The sequence below is a fragment of the Nothobranchius furzeri genome, chromosome 17 (assembly GCF_043380555.1).
Source record: "Nothobranchius furzeri strain GRZ-AD chromosome 17, NfurGRZ-RIMD1, whole genome shotgun sequence".
NCBI lineage: Eukaryota > Metazoa > Chordata > Actinopteri > Cyprinodontiformes > Nothobranchiidae > Nothobranchius > Nothobranchius furzeri.
In genome coordinates this window covers 53,258,500-53,279,151 of record NC_091757.1, presented here as the reverse complement: position 1 = coordinate 53,279,151, position 20,652 = coordinate 53,258,500, and the positions used below count along the sequence as shown (strand labels likewise).

Sequence of the window (20,652 nt, the reverse complement as noted above, 5' to 3'; positions counted from 1 at the left end):
TTTTGTTGTTTTTAAGTTCAGTCGGACTCCGACTGTCGGAGAAACAAACGTTACTGCGATCTGTGTTGTTACTGCCCTTTGATCTGCATTCAGTAAAGTGTTATAAAAGAAGGCACGGCAATTTTTTACCTTTTTTAAATGTGTAAACATTATCTTTAGATAGTACTGCAATAAAAAAAAGGGCTGCAATAATATCGCACACCGCAATATTAAGCCACCCTGAATCACCCAGGGGGAATTCCTCAACCGCGACAGCCCTATCAAATAATACTTCCGCGTAAAAAACAGAGCTGGTTTACAAAAAGGTGATGTATGACACGGAGGAAAATGTTTGAACCAAACATTTATCGCCGTTTTTGACGTGCTTTGCGATGGGCCTATCGCACGTCCTGTTATCGCGATGACGATAATTTTTCGATATATTGTGCAGCCCTAATTTCTATACATGTTTTGGCTGTCAAACTTCCATAACGCCCCTTTAAAGATTGTAAATATTCAGCACACCTCCAATCATACTGTGATTCCTGAGTTGGCCATCAAGTCTGCTAAAGTTTAATTTACAATTAGAAAAAAACTCAGCAGTGTGAGAAGGTTGCAGCTGTTAACTAACGATGGAGTGGCAGGAAAATGGATCTGACAGCACATAAATCTGACCTCTGCAAATCTCTCTAATTTATTACTTTAATATTAAAAATCCCCAGCGTCAGATCAGATAAAAGGCATGCTTAGCCTCCAAACAAATATGTAGATGAATGAAGGAAAACTGATCTGGATGAATGAGACAGAAAAGCATGAGCAACAACAGTGTTCCGGGATACGTGGATCAAAAATAGAACCTGACTCAAGTTTGAAAGATCTCAGGGGAAAAAATGAGGTTTTTAATTCACGACAAGGAAAACTCCAGCCCCAGGAAGATCATAAACTCTCATGAAAGGGGTTAAAATCAGCAGAAATAATGATTTAGATGTACAAAATGTTCAGAGAGAAAATCTCAAAGGATTAAACGACAAAGAGGAGGTTTTTCTGTGGATTTCTCAAAGTTAAAATGTCCTGATTCCACAAAACGAGATAAAATATTTGTACATTAGGAGCTGTTCTGCGTTCAGACTCTGCACAAATAACCTCTAATGCATCCACTTTTCATTCTGAGATCATGGTATGTTTACACTTCTCTCCCAGCATCCTTATTCCATCCAAGAAAACATACAACTGGTGTTTTAAGCCACTTTAAAGGCTCGGTGCATCTGTCCCAGTAACGTGATCGTCAAACTTCCTGATATCTCACCTGGCTGGTTGCAGCTACTGTGTTGACACACCGATGACCAAACACACTTTGAGGCATCTGGGTTTGTGTTTTCACTCCATGAAGTGCAAGTTAAAAGGCCCAGTGGTTCTCAATCCCAGTCTTGGAGGGCCGTTATCCAGCACGTTTTAGTTTTAAACCTGCTTCAACACACCTGATTTCAATCAGCAGGTGATTAACAGGCTTCTACAGAGCCTGATGAGCTGCTGCACATGTGATTCAACCACTGAATCAAGTGTGTTGGAAAAAAGAAACCACTAAAATGTACTGCATACCAGCCCTCCAGGACCAGGATTGAGAACCACGGCTCTAGATGATGCTTCAGGGTAATCCTTTACAGTACTCATACTTATTACTAATGGAGTAAACAGGAAAACTGTACAGAAAATAATCAAACTCAAGAAAAAGTAGACAAAACTCAAAGGTGCAATATGTAAGAATTAACTAAAGCCCCCTTCAGACAGGCCATGAAAAACGGAAATGTTCCGGACAGGGTGGCTGCTTCAGACTGGTGAGGTAGAGTTCCGGACAAGGGGGAGGGGGAGGAGGAGAGGACCGGGGGACGCTGTGCGCACCTAGATAGCTCGCTGCTGTAGCATGCGGCGAACCACGGCAGCTCACCTCCTACGGTACCGCCTAGACGCGCGACGGAGCGCTTCACACCGCTTCAGTGATTCCTTTAACCATTGAGCTTCATCATCCAGGTCTCTTATGCGTCTTCGTGTGCGCAGAATTATGCTTAAGCGCCTCGTGATTTTTATCATGAGAGGCGCTATAGAAATGATATTTTCTTCTTCTTCTTCTTCTAAACATAAGTCTGATTCTACCCCCCACCTCCACCCCACCCCCCGCCGCCATCAGACATCTGGAACTTTTCCCTGCTGTGTGAACGCAGCCGAAAGGACAAGTTCCGGTACAAAAGTGGTGTGTCTGAAAACACAGTTCCGGTTAAAAACCGCATTGAATTGTCCGCAAATGTTCCAGAATGTCTGTCTGAAAAGGGCTTGAGAGTGACGTCCTGTGGTAAAATTCTGTTACTGCAGCCCATTTTTATAAACAAAAGTTACTTTCTCATTCCTGTTCCGTGAATTTCATGGCTGTTGTTATCAGAAGATTCTAGATAACAAGCAAAGAGGAGTCGTACACAATAAGTTGATAAGTACATTCTCATATCTCTTGGGTGTTTTACGATAGGGAGCACTTACTAGACTTATTCAGTAGTTTGTCTCCGTCATTAGAGGCGTGTTGTTGTTTGCCGTCTTGCTGTTAGCTAGGTGTCATGGTTCTGAACGACTTATTAAAGGAAGTAAAACACCACGATTGACTTATTATTCCTTTCACTATATTATGGAGTTGTTGATAGTTGAAAAAGTAGCTAAAGGTAATTTTAGAGCCGACTATTTGCTTCTAATTCTTCGTTACTATTGTTTGCTCAATGTTAGTCTTCTTCAGCGGATATTAGAGTAAAACAGAAAGATAATGTGGCTTCAGAGAAGCTCCTGTTTACTGGCCTAGGTTCTTTAAACAACTCTCGAGCTTTTTTCTGGCCGTTTCAAATTATAAATGCCTGCACTGCAGCGTTAGCTTGGTGCTATCTCGGCACCTCACCGATTGTACACCGTAGCTACGTCCCTCTTTAGTTTTTATGAAAGAAGAAAACCTGGCAACCCCCTAGGTGGTTGAGAATGACCTATGTTTCAATGTAACCTTCTTTCCAACGTGACTGAGACGTTAGACTGTTTAGTCATTATGTCACTGTAGATATCTTACATATTGCTCCTTTAAAAAGATTGTTTTATGATTAATCTTTCTGTTTAGGATGGCACGGGCTCAGAGGAGATCTTGGTGTAGAGCTGCTGTTGCTGCTCCTCATCATCAAAATCACTCAGCTGAGGCGTTCGCCTCCTCCGTCTCAGATTTCTGAGAAAAACATGAAAATTTTGAGAAAAAATTCCTTAATCTGAGACAAAAGTTGGGATTTTGACCTTTTTTCCCAAATTAAAGACAGAAACCTTATATAGACTTGTGGCCACTTTTGGAAAAAAAACCCCATCTTGTTTCTATTGTTAAGTTTTAAGAAAAAAAAACTTTTGCAGTAACAGGGATCTTATTTGACAGAATGTTGATTGTGGAAAAAAAAATTATAGATCCTAAAATATTACTGATACTTTTGGTGTAATTCTGTAGTAAAAATTCAACACAATTATCCCACAAAAAACGCATACAACTGCATTTTCATTGTTTATTTTTAAAACATGACTTAGTCATTTTTTTAGCATTTCTTGCCAGTTATTAAGAGCCATTGTTGAAGGTCCAAAGAGTCACTTGTGCCTCCTGAGTCTCAGGTTACAGACCCCAGACCTGGACTAACAAATTGAACAACACAAATCATTTAAAGGCCAACTTTACTCATATTTAATACATTTGCTGTGGTCTCTAAAAGGAACGAATGCCTTTGTAAGTCACACTCAGGGGAAAAAAAGCTCTGGTGCGTCTGTTTGAGGACATAGAGGTCAGCCGAAGGAGTAAGCGGAAGAAAATCACAGAATTGGGAGTTTTATTTTTCTGATATTGGGACATCTCACCTCTGATTGGCTACTCTTACCCCAAAATTCCACTACCTCCGCTCCGGCACGAACTTCGCAGCAAAATCGGCCCTGTTGTATTTCATCAGAGCTGTTCCACTGCTGCGGCCGTGCGGCGCAGTGCGCCGCCCGCCGTTCCGCCATCCGGCAAAAATAGGATCGATTCTATTTTTGCCGGATGGCGGAGCACCTCCGCAGTCAATGGACAGAAATCACAGCCGCCCAACAGGAAAGGGAGCAAGCACAACTTCCTTTATTTCACAATAAATCGATAAACAAAAAGCGTTTTTTGTTTCATATGCACATGTTTAACAACTTTTAACAACTATCAATGGCGGTTAAACTTTAAATGCACAAAAATAAGCCATAAGTACAGTTTCTACTATCAAAGTACTCACCCTTTGTTGATCCACACACTGCTGATCTCTCAACACAAATGATGGGCAGATTAAACAGTTCATTTCGATGCTTCTCCCACACAACCGGTGTTTGGATCTAACTTCTGCGTTTATTGCTCGGACTGTATCGCAAGATCTCGAAAATCCTGTGCATGCCTGTTTGCGCACCTCAGGTCTCCGCACCGGGGCGGAGCTGTTGTAGAGCGGGTACCAGTAAAAATTGAGTTCGGAAGCGAGCGGCTGCGGAAGGCGGGGGCGGAGCGGAGGTAGTGGAATTTTGGGGTAACATGACTCTACTACTGACTCAATGCTCTTTGCAGCGTTGCTGTTTAATCCCCACAAGCCTGAAGGAGCTATGTCATGATAACAGTTAGTTTCTGCTAGTCGAGATGTGCTCCGATGTTTCCTGGATGCCAATGGCGCATGACCTGGCCTAGCCCTGGTAGGGTAATTGTGATCACACGTGGGTAACTGTGCGTTTTCCGTGCTGGGCAGCCCGGCTCCCGGGTGGTCAGCTTGGAGCGTGAAGATTGTTGCTTTAGCCACTTGGGTCAAACCCGTGTACGTGGCTATAAAACAATATTGTTTCCTCACTTAGAAATGGAACAAGATTTAAATTTATCAACAAACAGACAAATCTGTTTATAGAAGCAGTCACCAGATTACGATTGTTCTCGCTTCAACGTTTCGCTGCAGCTCATTCATCCCAGGCTGCAAACTAAACTCTTTCCCAAGATTATGCCCTGAATGCTGAATAGAAAGGGATGTAATGTGGAATGAATGCACTAGATGTGGCATTTTCTTCTCCAAAGATCCATTATCTCCAACAGAGTCCAAACAACCCAGTTAGGATCAGCTGGTTGGAAATGAGCAAACTCTGCTCACAAATGCATTCCTTTCTTTGCCAAGAATTTGCTTTTCTCTAGATGCTATCAATACATTCCTCTGTGCAAATGCATCAACTCCCCTGTGAGAAAACTGACAGATGCTTTTGACAGACAAAAACATGAATGCATGATGAAAAGGACCACAGGTAGTGAAGAAACAAAAGCTCCAAAAATCTGACCCAAACCACTTTTATTTTGACAACAGATTACAGATACAGGACCAAAAGGTGTGGGTGTACTAACACAAGGGTGATGTTAAAGCGTAGAAATGGTCACTTAGCTCCTTTTCCAGAGTCTCTAAGCTTGCTGAGCTGCAGCCTTGGCCTCTAACCGCTCCCGTCGTTCCTGCTCAGCCTTCTCCCTCAACTCCTTCTCCCTCTGAATCAGCTGCCTCTTTTCAGCCTCCCAGACCCGAATCCGGCCCTCGTACTGCTCCAGGTCCAGCTTTTCCGCTTCAGCCAGGTTCTGCTGGGCCACCGTGGTCACTAAAGTCTGGAAGGGGGCAGACTCGACTTTACTCAGAGTCTCCAGCTGGCTCCTCAGCTCCTGCAGAGGTGAAACACTGTCGGGGTTAAACGAACTCTTTCAACAGAAACCTGAAAAGTCTTCAGAACTTCTCTAAAAACAAACATTCATAAAAACAATTCTGTGTCCCAGCTATGAGAAGTGAAGAAGACGTGTCTCTGTATACTTTATAGTTTATTTACTGTAGTAATAATGTTTAATCTTTGTGGATAATCCAGTCAGTGTGAGAAACAGAGGAACTACGGCATCATCTAGTCTAAAAATCCTGGATATTGGAAGTAAAAATCAATATTTTGAGTCATTTTTATGTTAAAACTTGAACAAAAACTTCTCAGTGACAGACCTGGCCCATTTTAAACATGACTCATGTAAACTGTTGTTAAAGTAAACCCGTCTTTAAACAGTTTTACTTCCTAGTTTTGTGTTTATAATTTCTCACAGAGGAGAATCTATTCAGTTCAACAGCAGAAAGCCACTCCTCACAAATCAGCTGCGACTGTAAAACAGGAAGAAAACAGAGTTCAGACATAACAGGAAACCGTGTTTGTAGGATTGTTCCAACGAGGAAAACTCGTGTAAATTCTGCTGCAACCGCAAACAGAAACACAACCGCAGCAAACACACACACACACACACACACACACCTTAAATCTGCTGACGTAGTGAGGGAGGTTATCCTTCTCAGCTTCATCATCTTCATCCACAACTTCCTGTTCCTTGTTTTCCTCCGCGCCCGACTCCCCTCCGGACTCATCCGTCTCCGGGGTCGAGGACAGCTCCTGCAGCAGGTCGTTTACGTAATCCAGCTGAAAAATAAAGCAAATCGATGTTTACTGCTACCAAATGAGACGCTTTTATTTTAAATATTCTGATGAACTTCTTACTCTGATGCAGCTTATAAACAAAACTCCTGATTACAGAGCAGACGGAACGACGCGAAGGCTCGACACCTCGGCTGTTAATCTTCAGAAGAGGCTGATTTAGTGTGACCCGCGGCGGCCGTCACCAGAGCCTGAGCTGTAATACATCCCGTGTCTGGCTGCGTTATTCTCTCTGTCTACATTATCGCTGTGATTCCAGCAGACACCCGAGAGCTGCAGGCTCCTCACAATCTCATTAACCCTGGACAGGCCAGATTAAACACACGACCACCAGCTGTGTACGTGTGCCCACATGCAAAAATAACAGCAACAGTGCGTGTTCAGTGTCAGCAGGTGACACCAGTCTGAAGATAAACTCACCTGCTGTGTGTAACGCTAATTTTGATACATTACACAGACATTTGACTGAAAATCCCTCTTGTGTTGCTGGTAAATACATTTCTAGTACAGATATTTTTGGGGGAAAACTTGGTCTCAAAGGTCAGAAAGAATTGATTAAAAGTAAAAAAAAAAGTATATAATCATATTTATTTTCTTTGTAATTTTTAAGGTTTTCAAAGCCAGATGCTGTAGAGCACATTAGTATGAAAGACACTGAATTTATGACACTGAAATTTTATTGTGAAATTTTGTATTTGAAATTTATTACATTTATAATTTTATCTGCAAAAATTCAACATCATCAATTCAACAAAAACATTTGAACAGCAGCCGGCGTGACCTGGTGGCCAATCAAATGAAGCTTCTCTGATCACGTGATAGCTGCGAGGCGTCGACTCGATAGACCGTTTTGGCTCGAGTCACTTCAATTTGAACTTTTGCAGCTGAAATTCTGCGGTAGAATTTGTACGGACTTCATTTTTGCTGGTGTTTAAGTTTTAATAATTTAAAATACATAATTTTACAGAATAAAATTCTAAAACAAGTCATATTCTGGTGATCATTAGGAACAGGACGCTCACGTTGATTGTATGAGGTTTTTACAGGAGATGAAAATCATTCAGACGTTAAAATCATACGTTTGTTTTTGACAAAACATTTAAGTTATTGGTTGCCGTCGGTGTGTGGAGCATTCTGAGCATAACAGCAAAACTAACGCTCCGGCAGAGCTCTCCCTGGGGTCTCTGCACTCCGCGGGGAACCTCTGGAGCTCCATCTTCCGTGGGTCTTTGGGGGCAGGTCTGTGGTCACTCACACTCAGTATTGGACACTTCTGTAGAGAAACCTTACACACACACGTGTGTGTACGCACACAGGTGCTCTCACAAATATGGACTCAGGTGTTTTTGACACACAAGGTAGAGATGTAGTCGGAACTAAATGCACCATGAATTATTACTGGTTTTATGAAGCACACTGTTATGTTGTTACTGGTATATACAGGGTATCTGCAGGTGTAAGGGAGCCAAATTTAAGACTTTTTAAGACCTTTTTTAAGGCCACTTTGACCAAATTTAAGCTATTTTTAAAATTAAATTTAAGCTATAATTTCCAGCTATTGCCTGGAGCCGGTGCTAACCACGTCGTGAACGTGGGATTAGCCATCCAGTTACCATTAAACTTCCACTTCCCCATGGCGCAAGCTCCCACTAGCTTAACCAGCTAATGTGCTCATCTAAAAACAGCCCCCTTTCACAACCAGCTGAATGTGTACGGTTCCGCTTACGCCAACATCATACACAAAAAATGCTGAACACCAACTAGAAATTCACGAAATTTTTTATAGAAATAAAATAATCTTGTTTATTGGGTCTTTGGTAATTTAAGACCTTTGGAAACTGTATTTAAGGATTATTTGTCATTTTTAAGGATTTTCAAGGCCTTAAATTTGGAAAAGCAAATTTAAGGCTTTTTAAGGACCCGCGGATACCCTGTATATATCTGGATGTTGTTGGCAAAGTGTTTTTGTTCTCTCTCATTTTTGTGAAACCCCCCCCCCCCCACACACACACACACACACACACCTCTTCCTTTCCTCTTCCCCTCGTCTTTTTCATTTCCATCTCCGTTGGGATTTAAAACAACCAAATACATTTCTAACAAAGTTTTGATATCAGGTGGGGCATTATAGCCAAGTGTATAGCGCTCCACCTGTGAGAGTAAAACACAGAGTAAGGCTTGTCTTTGCACTCGGACATCAAATCTGATTGCTTTACAGCCGGACAGCCCATCTACCACCCCACCTTAAACCAGAAAACCCCAGAAAAGCAGTCGTTCTTCTTTATCTCGGCATTATTCCACTGGAACCAGACTTAGCAGGACTGCTGCGGAGTATTTCAGGGAGTGGAGCAAAACGTCTGTTGCCTTATTGCTAATTGGTTCCCATTATTTTGTCAGAAACATCCTATTTTCTACTATTTCCTCCAAGTGAGGAGTTAAGGGAACGTTGCTAACGTTTTCCAGTCTAAACGGTTTGCCTTTGTTCTCGTGCTCCGACTGTTTATTCATCATCCTATAAAAGCAGCTTAGCGTCCATCAGGATGGACCTCCTGCATACGAGACATTTAGGGAGCGTGGGTGAGTTGCAATGCCCGTATTCAGTCTGTGTTGAGAGAATTCAGTAAAGTGCATCTGCAGAGTAACTCTGAATGGGTGCTGCAGGAAGTTCAAGGTTAACCGTTGTACTCAAAATAGCCATCGGAGAATTGATTTATACAGCTGGCAGAACGAACACTGAACTTCACGTGATAAACTGATGCTCGTGTCACTCCTGTCATCGCCTGATAGCTTAAATATGAGCCAGTAACCCTTCTGTAAGGAGTCAAACAATAATAATCACATGTAGGGTTGTCACGGTAACCGGTGTAGCGGTAAACCCCGGTAAAAAGTTGACAATAATAATAACCATCTTGTTTTTAAAAAAAATATATAATCTCGGTGGATTTACCGTGGCTGCGGTGTAGGCGCGGTGACCCTTACCAGCCACCGTATCATCTGCTGAAGATGCCGGCGGCACATGTGCACTTTGTTGTTTACAACCAAAACTTTCTTGAAGCTAAAGCTGAAATAATGGCCAAAGGAGGAGACGGCAGCACTCAGGACATTTATTATCCCTCAAAGAAGACAAAGTGGGAAGTAAGGGCATCTTTTGGATGTTTGAAGAATGTCGAGGGACAGTTGATAGAAGACGGCTATCCTGTTTGCAGCACGTGCAGAAAAAGTGTCTGTGAAAGGCAGCAACGCTTCAAATCTCATGACACATCTGCGTGACCATCACCCACAACTCTACAGTCAACGCAAGGCAAGCTAACGTTAGCGTTTTAGCTAAAATGCGTGATCCGAGGATTTGGGTTGAGGGAGAATGCAACGAGTCGCTATATAAAGCAGCCGCAGCGCCGCTACCTGCATATAAACCGTGTCGCGGACACCGCCATGTTGAAATGACGCTATGCATTACGGGGCTCCCAGGGGCAGATAAGAGTTGGTCTCTCTCCGAGAATAATTATGAATTTAACAACGATTACTGCCTGATGACATTTTCCCACATCTGCAAAGCTCACTGGAAGGACACAAACCGAGGACAATATTTTCCTGATATAGGGTTTATTACTCAAGTAAGGGTAAAAAAGTATCTGATTAGAAGGCTACTTGAGTACTGAGTATCATCTGATCAAATATTTTTAAAATGATGACATCACACAGACAAAACATAAGAAGTTATGGGCAAATATTGGTATTTTAAAGACTAAAGGGGAAAAATGTAAACAAATAAACAACATAATTACAAAATAACACATTTTAGGCTAAATTTAGACACAAACTGAGGACGATATTTCCTGACATACAGGGTTTATTCAATTGTGTGAAAATGTAGCACGTTTAAAAAAAATACCGCGATAATACCGAAAACCGTGGTAATTTTGGTCACAATAACCGTGAGGTTAAATTTTCACACCGTGACAACCCTAATCACATGTGGTCTGAGTTTTCCTTCAAATACGTTATAATAAACAAGGAAAAGATATTTAAAACGAAGAGTTGATGTGGCGTTTGTGTTCTTACGGTGTCTTCGGACAGCATGATGTCACCAGGAGCAGCAGAAACTCTCTCCATCACAGCCAGAGCTCGTCTCACATACCCTCGGTTCCAGGAGAGAGGCATCCCCTTAAAAACAGCATGGATGCCCTTTAGCATCTCCACCTTTCCTGTAAGAGTCAAACAAATGAGACATGCAGCTAATGAAAGCCTGCTGGATGAGTCAATCGCAGCACAGAGGAGAAACCTTACAGACAAAAGTCAGACGGAGGAAGTCAAAAACTCACCGAGGAGAGCGTTTCCCAACAGCTGGGCGCTGAGGCCGACCGTGTTGCTCTGCGCTTGTCCACAGACGAGCAGCGATGCCCCCAAGCTCCGCTCCTCTGACACCTGAACACACACACACACACAGAGGCATGTTGTTTTAATCAGTGATGCTAGTTCTGGTCCCCAAAACAGATTTTCTGCACTAACAGACGGTGTTCACTCACAGTGAGTTGTGGTCGGGTGGAGAAGAAATTCCCCAGAGCGTACAGAGACAGGATTTGTGTGGAGGAAAGGTCAAAGGCCTCCTGAAGCATCACCTCCTCAACCACAGAGCACGCACCTGCACAGCCACACCTCGTCAATGTTATCACCGTTTCTAAACTATTTCTGCGACCCACCCTCTAGAACAGTGGTTCCCAACCTTTTTCCCAAGGGAACCCGTTTTTTACCAGTAAAATTTTTGACGACCCCCTCATATTCTCTCTTCCAGTACAAACAGTATTAAGAAATGATAAAATTGTTCAAGCACATTTTAATATGCTTTGATTCAATAGATAACAGTAATAGTAGGCTCCAGAACAGAACAAAGTCATTAACAAAACCAAACAGAGCATAATGTGCTTGACAGTTTGTATTACTTTTCTGAACACATTGTTTCTTGTAAACACTGATAAATCAATCATTCCTTTCAATAAACGTTTGACACATAAAAAATACACTGAGAAAAATGTACTTAAATGTGTATATTACTGTTTATACTAGATTATTTACTGTAAAGGCTGTGATTAATCAACCAGTCCTATCTTTAATGAACTTTTGACACTTGAAAAATAAAACAGTGAGCTGAGCAAAATGTTCTTAAAAGTGTGTTATTTTTTCTGTACTAATTATTTCCTGTCTTAATATCAGTAAACTTTTCACTCATGAAAAAAATGTGAGCACAATGTAGGCTATAAACAAGTAATAAATGAAGTTTTAACCCCTTAAAGTGGAGAGGTCCTGGCGACCCACTGAGAGGCTTTGGCGCCCCCTTGTGGGGGTCGGGCCCCCAGGTTAGGAACCACTGCGCTAGAGTACCTACAGCGAATGTCCTACAATTGAGAAAAACTGCTTTCAGTTTTCTTAACGTTGATGTTTTTAATCTTCTTTTATTAAACGATTCCAAATGCCCCCCCCCCCCCCCCCACACACACACACACTTTCCTGTCATGTAATAATAGATTTAATTTTCCGTTTTGAAAATTTTATATCATCCCTGCCTGCATTTACAACAATCCCGCCAACAAATGTAAACAAAAACTCTGTTTACAAGGATAAAGCAAAGTCTAAACAATGCTGCTTTGTTTACCGGCTGCTGTTATCAAACAGGAAAATAATCAAACTTCCTCCTCACTTGTTTTTTTGGGGGGGAAAACGGACACAAAGAGCTCAGGAATTTGAGTTTAGAGATGTGAAAGTGAACATTTGTGTCTAAATATGTGCTTGCCTGCAGCGGTTTGTACCATGTGACCTTTTGTTCTGAGCAGACTCACTTTTAAAGTCTCCATCCTTGATGTAAGAATCCAACAGCAGGTTGAAGGTGAAGTCATCAGGGAATATTCCATACTGGACCTGTTGGAAACATTTAATATACGACATTATAATGGTCACCATCTGTGTAAGCTTAAATGATCCTTTTTGCACATTTGACATACGAATATCTCATCTCTGACGCATCCCCAGTCAAATCAGTTTTATTACCCAAATAAAAGCATGATCTTTGAGTTTTAGAAATGCAGCAGCTCATTCATAAACATGATACGTGCTTGAGTGGTAACACTGGACCCGTCTGTGGGGTAACTGCAGCTTTTAGAGTGTATCCACCCATTTCCTTACTGGTTATTCACCTGAGCATCATCTGCACTCTACAGTAACCGCCTACATCATCATTTTATAAAAACTACATTAAAACTTTTGTGGGGTGTACCTTGTTCTTAAGAGTGTGCAGGGCCTTTTCTCGGCTTCCATATTTCAGACACTGTCTGATCCAACCGTGAATGGTCCAATCTCGCAAGTACCAACAGTTCGGACTATGACGAAACCTTAGAATGCAAAAAATAAAATAAAAAATTATTGTATTCATCAATCACAGGAAGAGATTACATGCTATGCTAGTTTAAATTCACACTAGATCATTAAAATAAACACTCCCTAAACAAAGGTGTGATTGAAAACAAGTCAGTGCAAGAGGAGGTGTAGAATCCAGAGGAAGGAGAAAACAAGAAAGGTCTGGAGTTGGCTCCGATAAAGAGAACCGTGTGACTGAACATAAAACAGAACGACAACGCAGTCCAAGAACACACAAGAAACAAGGGAGCAGCTGAGATTCAGCACAGACACAGAATAAGCAGAAGCGGTCCCTCGTACTTATACAGGTAATACTCCGCTTGGTCCACTTCCTCCTTAGATGATATGTTGTCAACAAACTGAAACACAGAGAAAAAAAGGGTTACTTCAAATGTTTCGTTTGCTATATAAAAAAACACAAAGCAAATGAGTGACCTGGATGTAAATGCAACTTACCCGTGAAATGGTCAGCGAGCTGACCGGAAGGTTCCTGTCGTACGTTCGGTCCATCAGATCGGCTAGAACAGCTGGAGGTCAGAAAGATTAGGGTCACGAGAAATCAAACATTGTTTATTCAGAATAAAAAGACTGCAACACATGACATGAAGAAAGTGACTCAACAAAAATGGGGATTTAATCCATTAATTTTACGTTTAAAAAATAAATCAAAGGTGCAAATTTAATTTAATATCTGTCAGCTTTCAATTAACACCACCAAGGCGCTGCAGTGCCACCTGGTGGTCATACAGTACAACAGCAGCAACACCTGCTGCTGGCAATAATCAACTAAACATAAGAATTTAATCTTCATCGAACATTTATTCATGTTGTGTTACATATCAACACGGGCAACTGAACATTTGACTTTAAATCCATGTTTACTGATCGCTGCCTTTTAAAGAAATTTAGTATTCATCTTTAGAAAGAGTAAAACTAATACACCTAATTTATTTAACAATCCAATAATTAAACTACATTTACTGTCTCTGCTCAATAAATAAATTATAGGAAAAAAACAACAACAAAGACACCAGCTTCAGCCCACTTCCGTCCATTTCTGCACAAATGTTGCCATTTTTGGCTCAACTAAATCTTTTTAATAACTTTGGTCTCATAATTGGAGTTTTACACAAAAAATATCCACAATTTTGATAAATAAATCCGACGTTCGCATATTAAATGGGGTTACATCTTAATCAAAGGTACAACAAAAGTCAATAGGTGCCAATTATCGGAGTAACTGCTTAGTTACTGTTTTTGTTATTGACAAAAAATATTTTATAGTTCCAGGTTAATCCTCAGTAAAGTTTTTATATTAATTTAACAATTATTAGATGGTGGTGGAACACCTGACATGATGTCCTTGTTGTTTTCTTATGCTTTACACATATGAAGAGGACAGTCTTGAAGCGGTTGAAATGTTGTTCACTGTAAAAGACCAGGTAATCTCCGTAATCCAGACAATCCAGGTGGGCTTTTAGATTATTCATTTATAACTTACCCAGATTCTGTGGGTCTTTTTCTCGCGCCTCCCACAGTTTGGTGTCTGTGTAAGCTGGAGACAGCAACCATCGTTTGGCTACAAAAAAAGACGAACCGATTTAGCATCTCGTTAACTAACAACCAGGAACACGTTCGGTTTATTCTAAATCTGAAACTCTGAAACACCAAGAGGAAAAACATGAATTATCAAATTTCCTGTAGGTTGCAGGAAGGCGCGTTTACCTGTAAGAGACGGAGATACACGTTTAACTTTCAAGGCTGCTTTTACACATCGATTAAACACGGAGGCCGCCATGTTTGACAGGAAACAGAAGTACGTTCTTCTTCTCTGATTGTAACAGTTGTCGGTCAAAGGGACAATACCGCCACCTTCTGCCTCGAATCAGACACTTCTTCTTCTTCTTCTTCTTCTTCTTCTTCTTCTTCTTCTTCTTCTTCTTCTTCTTCTTCTTCTTCTTCTTCTTCTTCTTCTTAATTTTAAAGTGCACAAATATACATTTAGGTGTAACTTTTTGTTAATATATCCTTTCTCAGTAGGAAAACTCCCAATAAAATTAAGTAATTTTCATAAACAATCTTTGTTATGTCGGAATCTTATCTTTAAACACAACTTCTCTCCTCACAATTGTATTATTTGGAACAATACACACATAGTATGTCAAAACAAAACACCCTTTCTACAAAATTGGTCATTAAGTAATGTAAACACTGTGAATAATCTATTAAATACTAATGGTGAAATATTATCGCACAAAGACTTCATAGAAAAATATAATATTAAGACTTCAAAAGAAGAGTATAACATCTATCCCTGTTAGTATCTTTTCTTTAGCAGAGACCATACAATCAAACATTATCTTATCTGCAGCAGTCAGACCTCCAACTATTTCTGGGATCTTAATTACAGATAAGAAATGTAATAATTCTGTTATTAGAAAAGTAATTGACCCCGTATCAACACCGATATGTAAACACCGATGGACTTTAATGAATGCAAAACCATGGAACAGGATCTTTCTGCTTCCTCACCAATACATGATTGTGAATAAGATAAAAGAAGTCTTGTTCAAAGTTGTACACAGATATTACCCGTCAAAAGCGAACATCTGTATTTTTTTCCCAAATGTCTCTGACATCTGTACTTTTTGTGGTTGTAAGGGAGAAACGATTGAGCAAATTTTTGTTGATTGTTTTGATGTAACATTATTTTGGTTCCATCTACAAACATCGTCGTCGTCGTCTTCCTCCGCTTATCCGGGTCCGGGTCGCGGGGGCAGCATCCCAACTAGGGAGCTCCAGACCGTCCTCTCCCCGGCCACCTCCACCAGCTCCTCCGGCAGGACCCCAAGGCGTTCCCGGACCAGATTGGAGATGTAACCTCTCCAACGTGTCCTGGGTCGACCCGGGGGCCTCCTGCCGGCAGGACACGCCCGAAACACCTCCCCAGGGAGGCGTCCAGGAGGCATCCTGACCAGATGCCCAAACCACCTCAACTGACTCCTTTCGATCCGGAGGAGCAGCGGTTCTACTCCGAGTCCCTCCCGAATGCCCGAGCTCCTCACCCTATCTCTAAGGCTGAGCCCGGCCACCCTACGGAGGAAACTCATGTCGACCGCTTGTATCCGCGATCTCGTTCTTTCGGTCATTACCCAAAGCTCATGACCATAGGTGAGGATTGGGACGTAGATCGACCGGTAAATCGAGAGCCTGGCTTTCTGGCTCAGCTCCCTCTTCACCACGACAGATCGGCTCAGCGTCCGCATCACTGCAGACGCCGAACCAATCCGCCTGTCGATCTCCCGATCCCTCCTACCCTCACTCGTGAACAAGACCCCGAGATACTTAAACTCCTCCACTTGAGGTAGGACCTCTCCCTCCAAAAAATATATTTCCAAAAATATATTTTTAAGCAAATTTGAAATACTCCTTATTGTTACTAACCCTCATCTATCATCCAATGAAAAATATATAATTAATTTGATAATTATTTTAGCCAAATATTATTTACATAAAATGATTTTTCAGAAAAGCATTCCCTCCTTTTATAACTTCAAAATTACAGACCATGAAACATTGGAACAGCATTGAAAATTTGACAAAGGAGAACAACAAATTAACCAAGAGTATCAATTTATTTCTTTATTTCAATCTAGACGCAGCAGATCCCTGTGTTATGTTTGTATGTTTTTCTTTTTTTTCTTTTATGTTTCTGTCTGTTTTATTTTCATAAATTAATTGTCAACTTTTAAATGTGTGTTATTGCAAATGTAAACAACTGTAAAATGTGATCTATGAATAAAAAAAATACATTTAGGTGAACATTCAGCCAGGAAAATTAATTAGACAAATATTGAGATCCTTTTTGTTAAAGAAGTGAGAAATAAGATTTATATGTAGTTGTACATCTTAAGGAAAATAAAGATAACATGGCATCTAATTAGCAAATTTACATTTATGGATATAGAATTTAGCCAAGAGAGTTTAAAGTTTATTACAAAAAAAAATAAACGTATCATGTTTTTTGGGGCTTTAAAAAAACACAATTTCCCATTTAAAGAGAAAAATATGCTGAATACCTGCTAAACTCCTTCAACAACCTTTGCTTAAAAGAAGAGTACGAAACAGATGATCATATTCCATATTGTTTTTTTTAGATGATATTATATCATATTATATTATATTATATTATATTATATTATATTATATTATATTATATTATATTATATTATATTATATTATATATTATATTATATTATATTATATTATATTATATTATATTATATTATGTATATGGGGCTGCGCAGTGGTGCAGTGGTTAGAGCTGTTGCCTTGCAGCAAGAAGGTCCTGGGTTTATGTCTGTGAAGGTTCTCGGTCATCCAGGTCATTGTAGTCTAATGAGCTTTGAAAGAAAAGCGTCTGGACTTCTTTGAGTTGCTTGAAGACGTTTCATCTCTCATCCGAGAGGCTTCTTCAGTTCTAAGGTCAAATGGTGGAGAGTCCCAGATTCAAACCCAGTGGGAGTTTCCCCCCAAGAGGGAACAAAAGACCCCCGATGATCTTCTACATAAACACATGAGCCAAGGTGTGAAGGTGGGTGTGGGTCCTATTCAGCCAGAGTTTTGGGTGAGCTCATTGTGAAGCCTGGCCCCACCCTATCATGTGAAGTCCTGAGGTCCTGGGTTCGCTTCCCGGCCTGGGATCTTTCTGCATGGAGTTTGCATGTTCTCCCTGTGCATGTGTGGGTTCTCTCCGGGTACTCCGGCTTCCTCACAGTGCATGATTTTTTGTCCTGTGTGTCTCTGTGTTGCCCTGCGATGGACTGGCTCTCTGTCCAGGGTGTACCCCGCCTGATTGCCCGCTGACTGCTGGAGATGGGCACCAGCCCCCCCGCGACCCTGCGTGGACAAGCGGGCTCAGAAAATGGATGGATGGATATTATATATGACATTATATATTATATTATATTATATTATATTATATTATATTATATTATATTATATTATATTATATTATATTATATTATATTATTATATTATATTATATTATATTATATTACTATATTATATTATATTATATTATATTATATTATATTATATTACTATATTATATTATATTATATTATATTATATTACATTATATTATAAATAGTTTAGTGTATTTACCATCTGGTTTAACACATTGGTCAAAACTGTCCCGTTAACATAGGCAATGGCAGAAGAAAACTAAAAGAAAAGGAAGGTCAGCGCATCCGTCAGTAGGGGGCCCTCTACTCTTTAGGAGGAGATGGATCACATGAACATTTGGTGCAGGGGCTTTATCACTCTGCCCTTTTGCTCTGTATTTAAAGTTAAAGTGTGACTTAGCCTCACATGATTCTTGGAGATCCTCTTGTGAAAAAAGTGTGCATGAACTGTGAAACACTGACATACCAGCAGCTTCACGAATGCAGCATTCTGACGTTTTGCATTCTCAAAATGAAAATATTAAAGATGTGTTTGTCTTGATGAGTGTGTGTGTGTGTGTGTGTGTGTGTGTGTGTGTTTTTGCACCATCCTTGCCCAAACCTAAAACGGATTGTAAATTTTTCAGAACCCTTCTCTGCTTCCCTTTTTCACATCTCATCCCTGGTTTTTGCATCACATTGTTCACCGGAAAGTAAAGAAAATATCATGTGGCACAACAAAATGTTTCAAAGCACAATGACACAAAGAAACTGTAACTGTCACATCCACTTTTTGTAGCCCATGAATATGCAGTCTGGGTTAAGGCAACTAAAAACACGCGGAGTCATGTTTACTGTCATGATTCGGGCTGAACTGACTGTAATAGACACAGGAAAATGCCAAATCTGTGAGCTACTTTAATACATTTTACTTGTAAACGATGCATAAAATCTTATATTGTTCCAGATGAAAAAAGTTCCTAATTTATGTTTTTGCCCCAATTTCACAATTTTATGTAAATCATTTAGAAGTTTGAACACAAAACTTAGACAATTAAGAAAAAATTGTGGTTGAAATTCTTTGTATTCTTAAAAAATATCTTTAAAATTTACTCAAAAATTCAATAAAACAGTTGGTTTTTTAAGCTTTTCACAATTCGTTTTTTGAGTTTTTGTTGTTTATGCCAGGTACATGTACATACACAATAAATCTGCGTGGTATAAAAAATAAAACAAAATGCACTATTATTATTAACATTGTGCTTGTTCGTTTAAAAATGAGGTAAAAGTTGTCAAGATAAACAGTGTGGCTGAGAAGAAGGTAAGCCAGATTTTGTCATGTTTGTTTGTTGTCTGGCCTGTTCCTTGTTTGCAAAAGTACTCAACTTTAAAATGTCCAAATGTCCTTTTTTTAAAATGATTTTTTAAAGTGTTTGTTCACTTGAAACAAACTAAAACACAGTTTCAGTCCCATTTCTTCTCTTGCTAATTCTGAGATAAAAGCAAAAGCACGCGATCCCTGTACGGTTTTTAAAAATAACTCATTTCATTTCCGGTGTTGGTTTGTAGGCCTAATAATAAAACCAAGTATTGTGGAATTTGTTTCAGTAATTTAAAAACATTTTTATATTGAGTAGAATCAGAAAATAGAATAGCATCACAGCAGGGGTGTGCCCAGGGAGTGGCCTGGGGTGGCACATGCCACCCTTGGAATCTGAACGGCCACCCCATGTGTCACCACACTGAATTCCTTTTAAATAGTATTTTCATTGTCCACAAAAGGCTCGGGGTAAAAAAAAAAAGCATAACCATTGGTGTCACCCATGCACAAAGTAGTGCCTCATCTGGGCCACCCCATTTTAAAAGATCTGGACACGCCACTGCATCACAGAAGTTTTTATATTGACAAATATTAATAATTATTATTTTCTGTTGGTCAGTCATTATTTATCTAATAAATAAAAACAAGGCAACATAATTGAAGAGCTAAAACTATTATTTTTATAAGAGTTCATTTTTTATTTACTTCATGTGATATCAGCCAAACTAAAGTTTGGTGAGTTTAATTTGTTTTTTCAATCAAACTCTTCAAATTAAAAGTCCAATTCAAGCTATTTCCTCTTTTATTTGACCTTTTCCACAAGTTGAAAATTCAAATTCAGTTTGCTTACGAAGCCAGCCTTATAAAGCATAATCCTGTACCAGTGTTTGTGAAATAAATGATGAAAAATGAATTATTTATTCCTGCGTGACCAATGAAGTCCGTTTAAAATCCTCCTGATGAATCTCACCATCCTCTGGTTGTCCCTGTGCTGCAGAGCCTCTCTGCAGTGCAACCACAAGATGTTTTTCCCACATCAAACCTCTACCTGTCGTCCCGGCTTCTGCGTCCCCTTCGAATTCTCATGCTCACTTTGGGTTTCACTTCATTAAAAATGAGACCGCGCTGATGGCCGCCTCACGAAACTGCACCTTTTCATCAAACCTGCAGCGTGATGCTGCTGCTGAGAGGCGCTGACTCTTTGCGGAAGACATCCACTCTTCGTGGTTGGCCTCTCGGCCGACGGCCGGGATTGAAGCGTGTAGGTGAGGAAAGGAAAGGAGAGGAGGATGTGAGAACTTCCTCAAACCGTTTGCAGTTTCGCTGTTTGGGACGCGGTGGTCGTGGCTGGTTGAAAAAGAGAAGCTGCTGTTCTGCATTTTATCTGACAGTAAATGACCACGTTTACCTGAACTGGCATAGTTGGAGTGAATCAGAGAGAAAGTTCTGCAAAATCCG

The 20,652-nt window shown here is 40.3% G+C and overlaps 1 protein-coding gene across 1 annotated transcript; it reads right to left on the bottom strand.

The window, feature by feature from the left end:
- Positions 1-5,346: 5,346 nt before the first annotated feature.
- mrps27 (mitochondrial ribosomal protein S27) lies at positions 5,347-14,800 on the bottom strand. Its single transcript, XM_054731578.2, has 11 exons — positions 14,653-14,800; positions 14,429-14,506; positions 13,384-13,454; positions 13,228-13,286; positions 12,788-12,902; positions 12,354-12,432; positions 11,046-11,161; positions 10,842-10,944; positions 10,582-10,724; positions 6,343-6,504; positions 5,347-5,719 (listed from the first exon to the last, which is right to left on the bottom strand). The coding sequence occupies exons 1-11, from the start codon at positions 14,723-14,725 to the stop codon at positions 5,471-5,473; spliced, it is 1,248 nt and encodes a 415-aa protein (XP_054587553.2). The 5' UTR covers positions 14,726-14,800; the 3' UTR covers positions 5,347-5,470.
- Between the last annotated feature and the right edge of the window lie 5,852 nt (positions 14,801-20,652).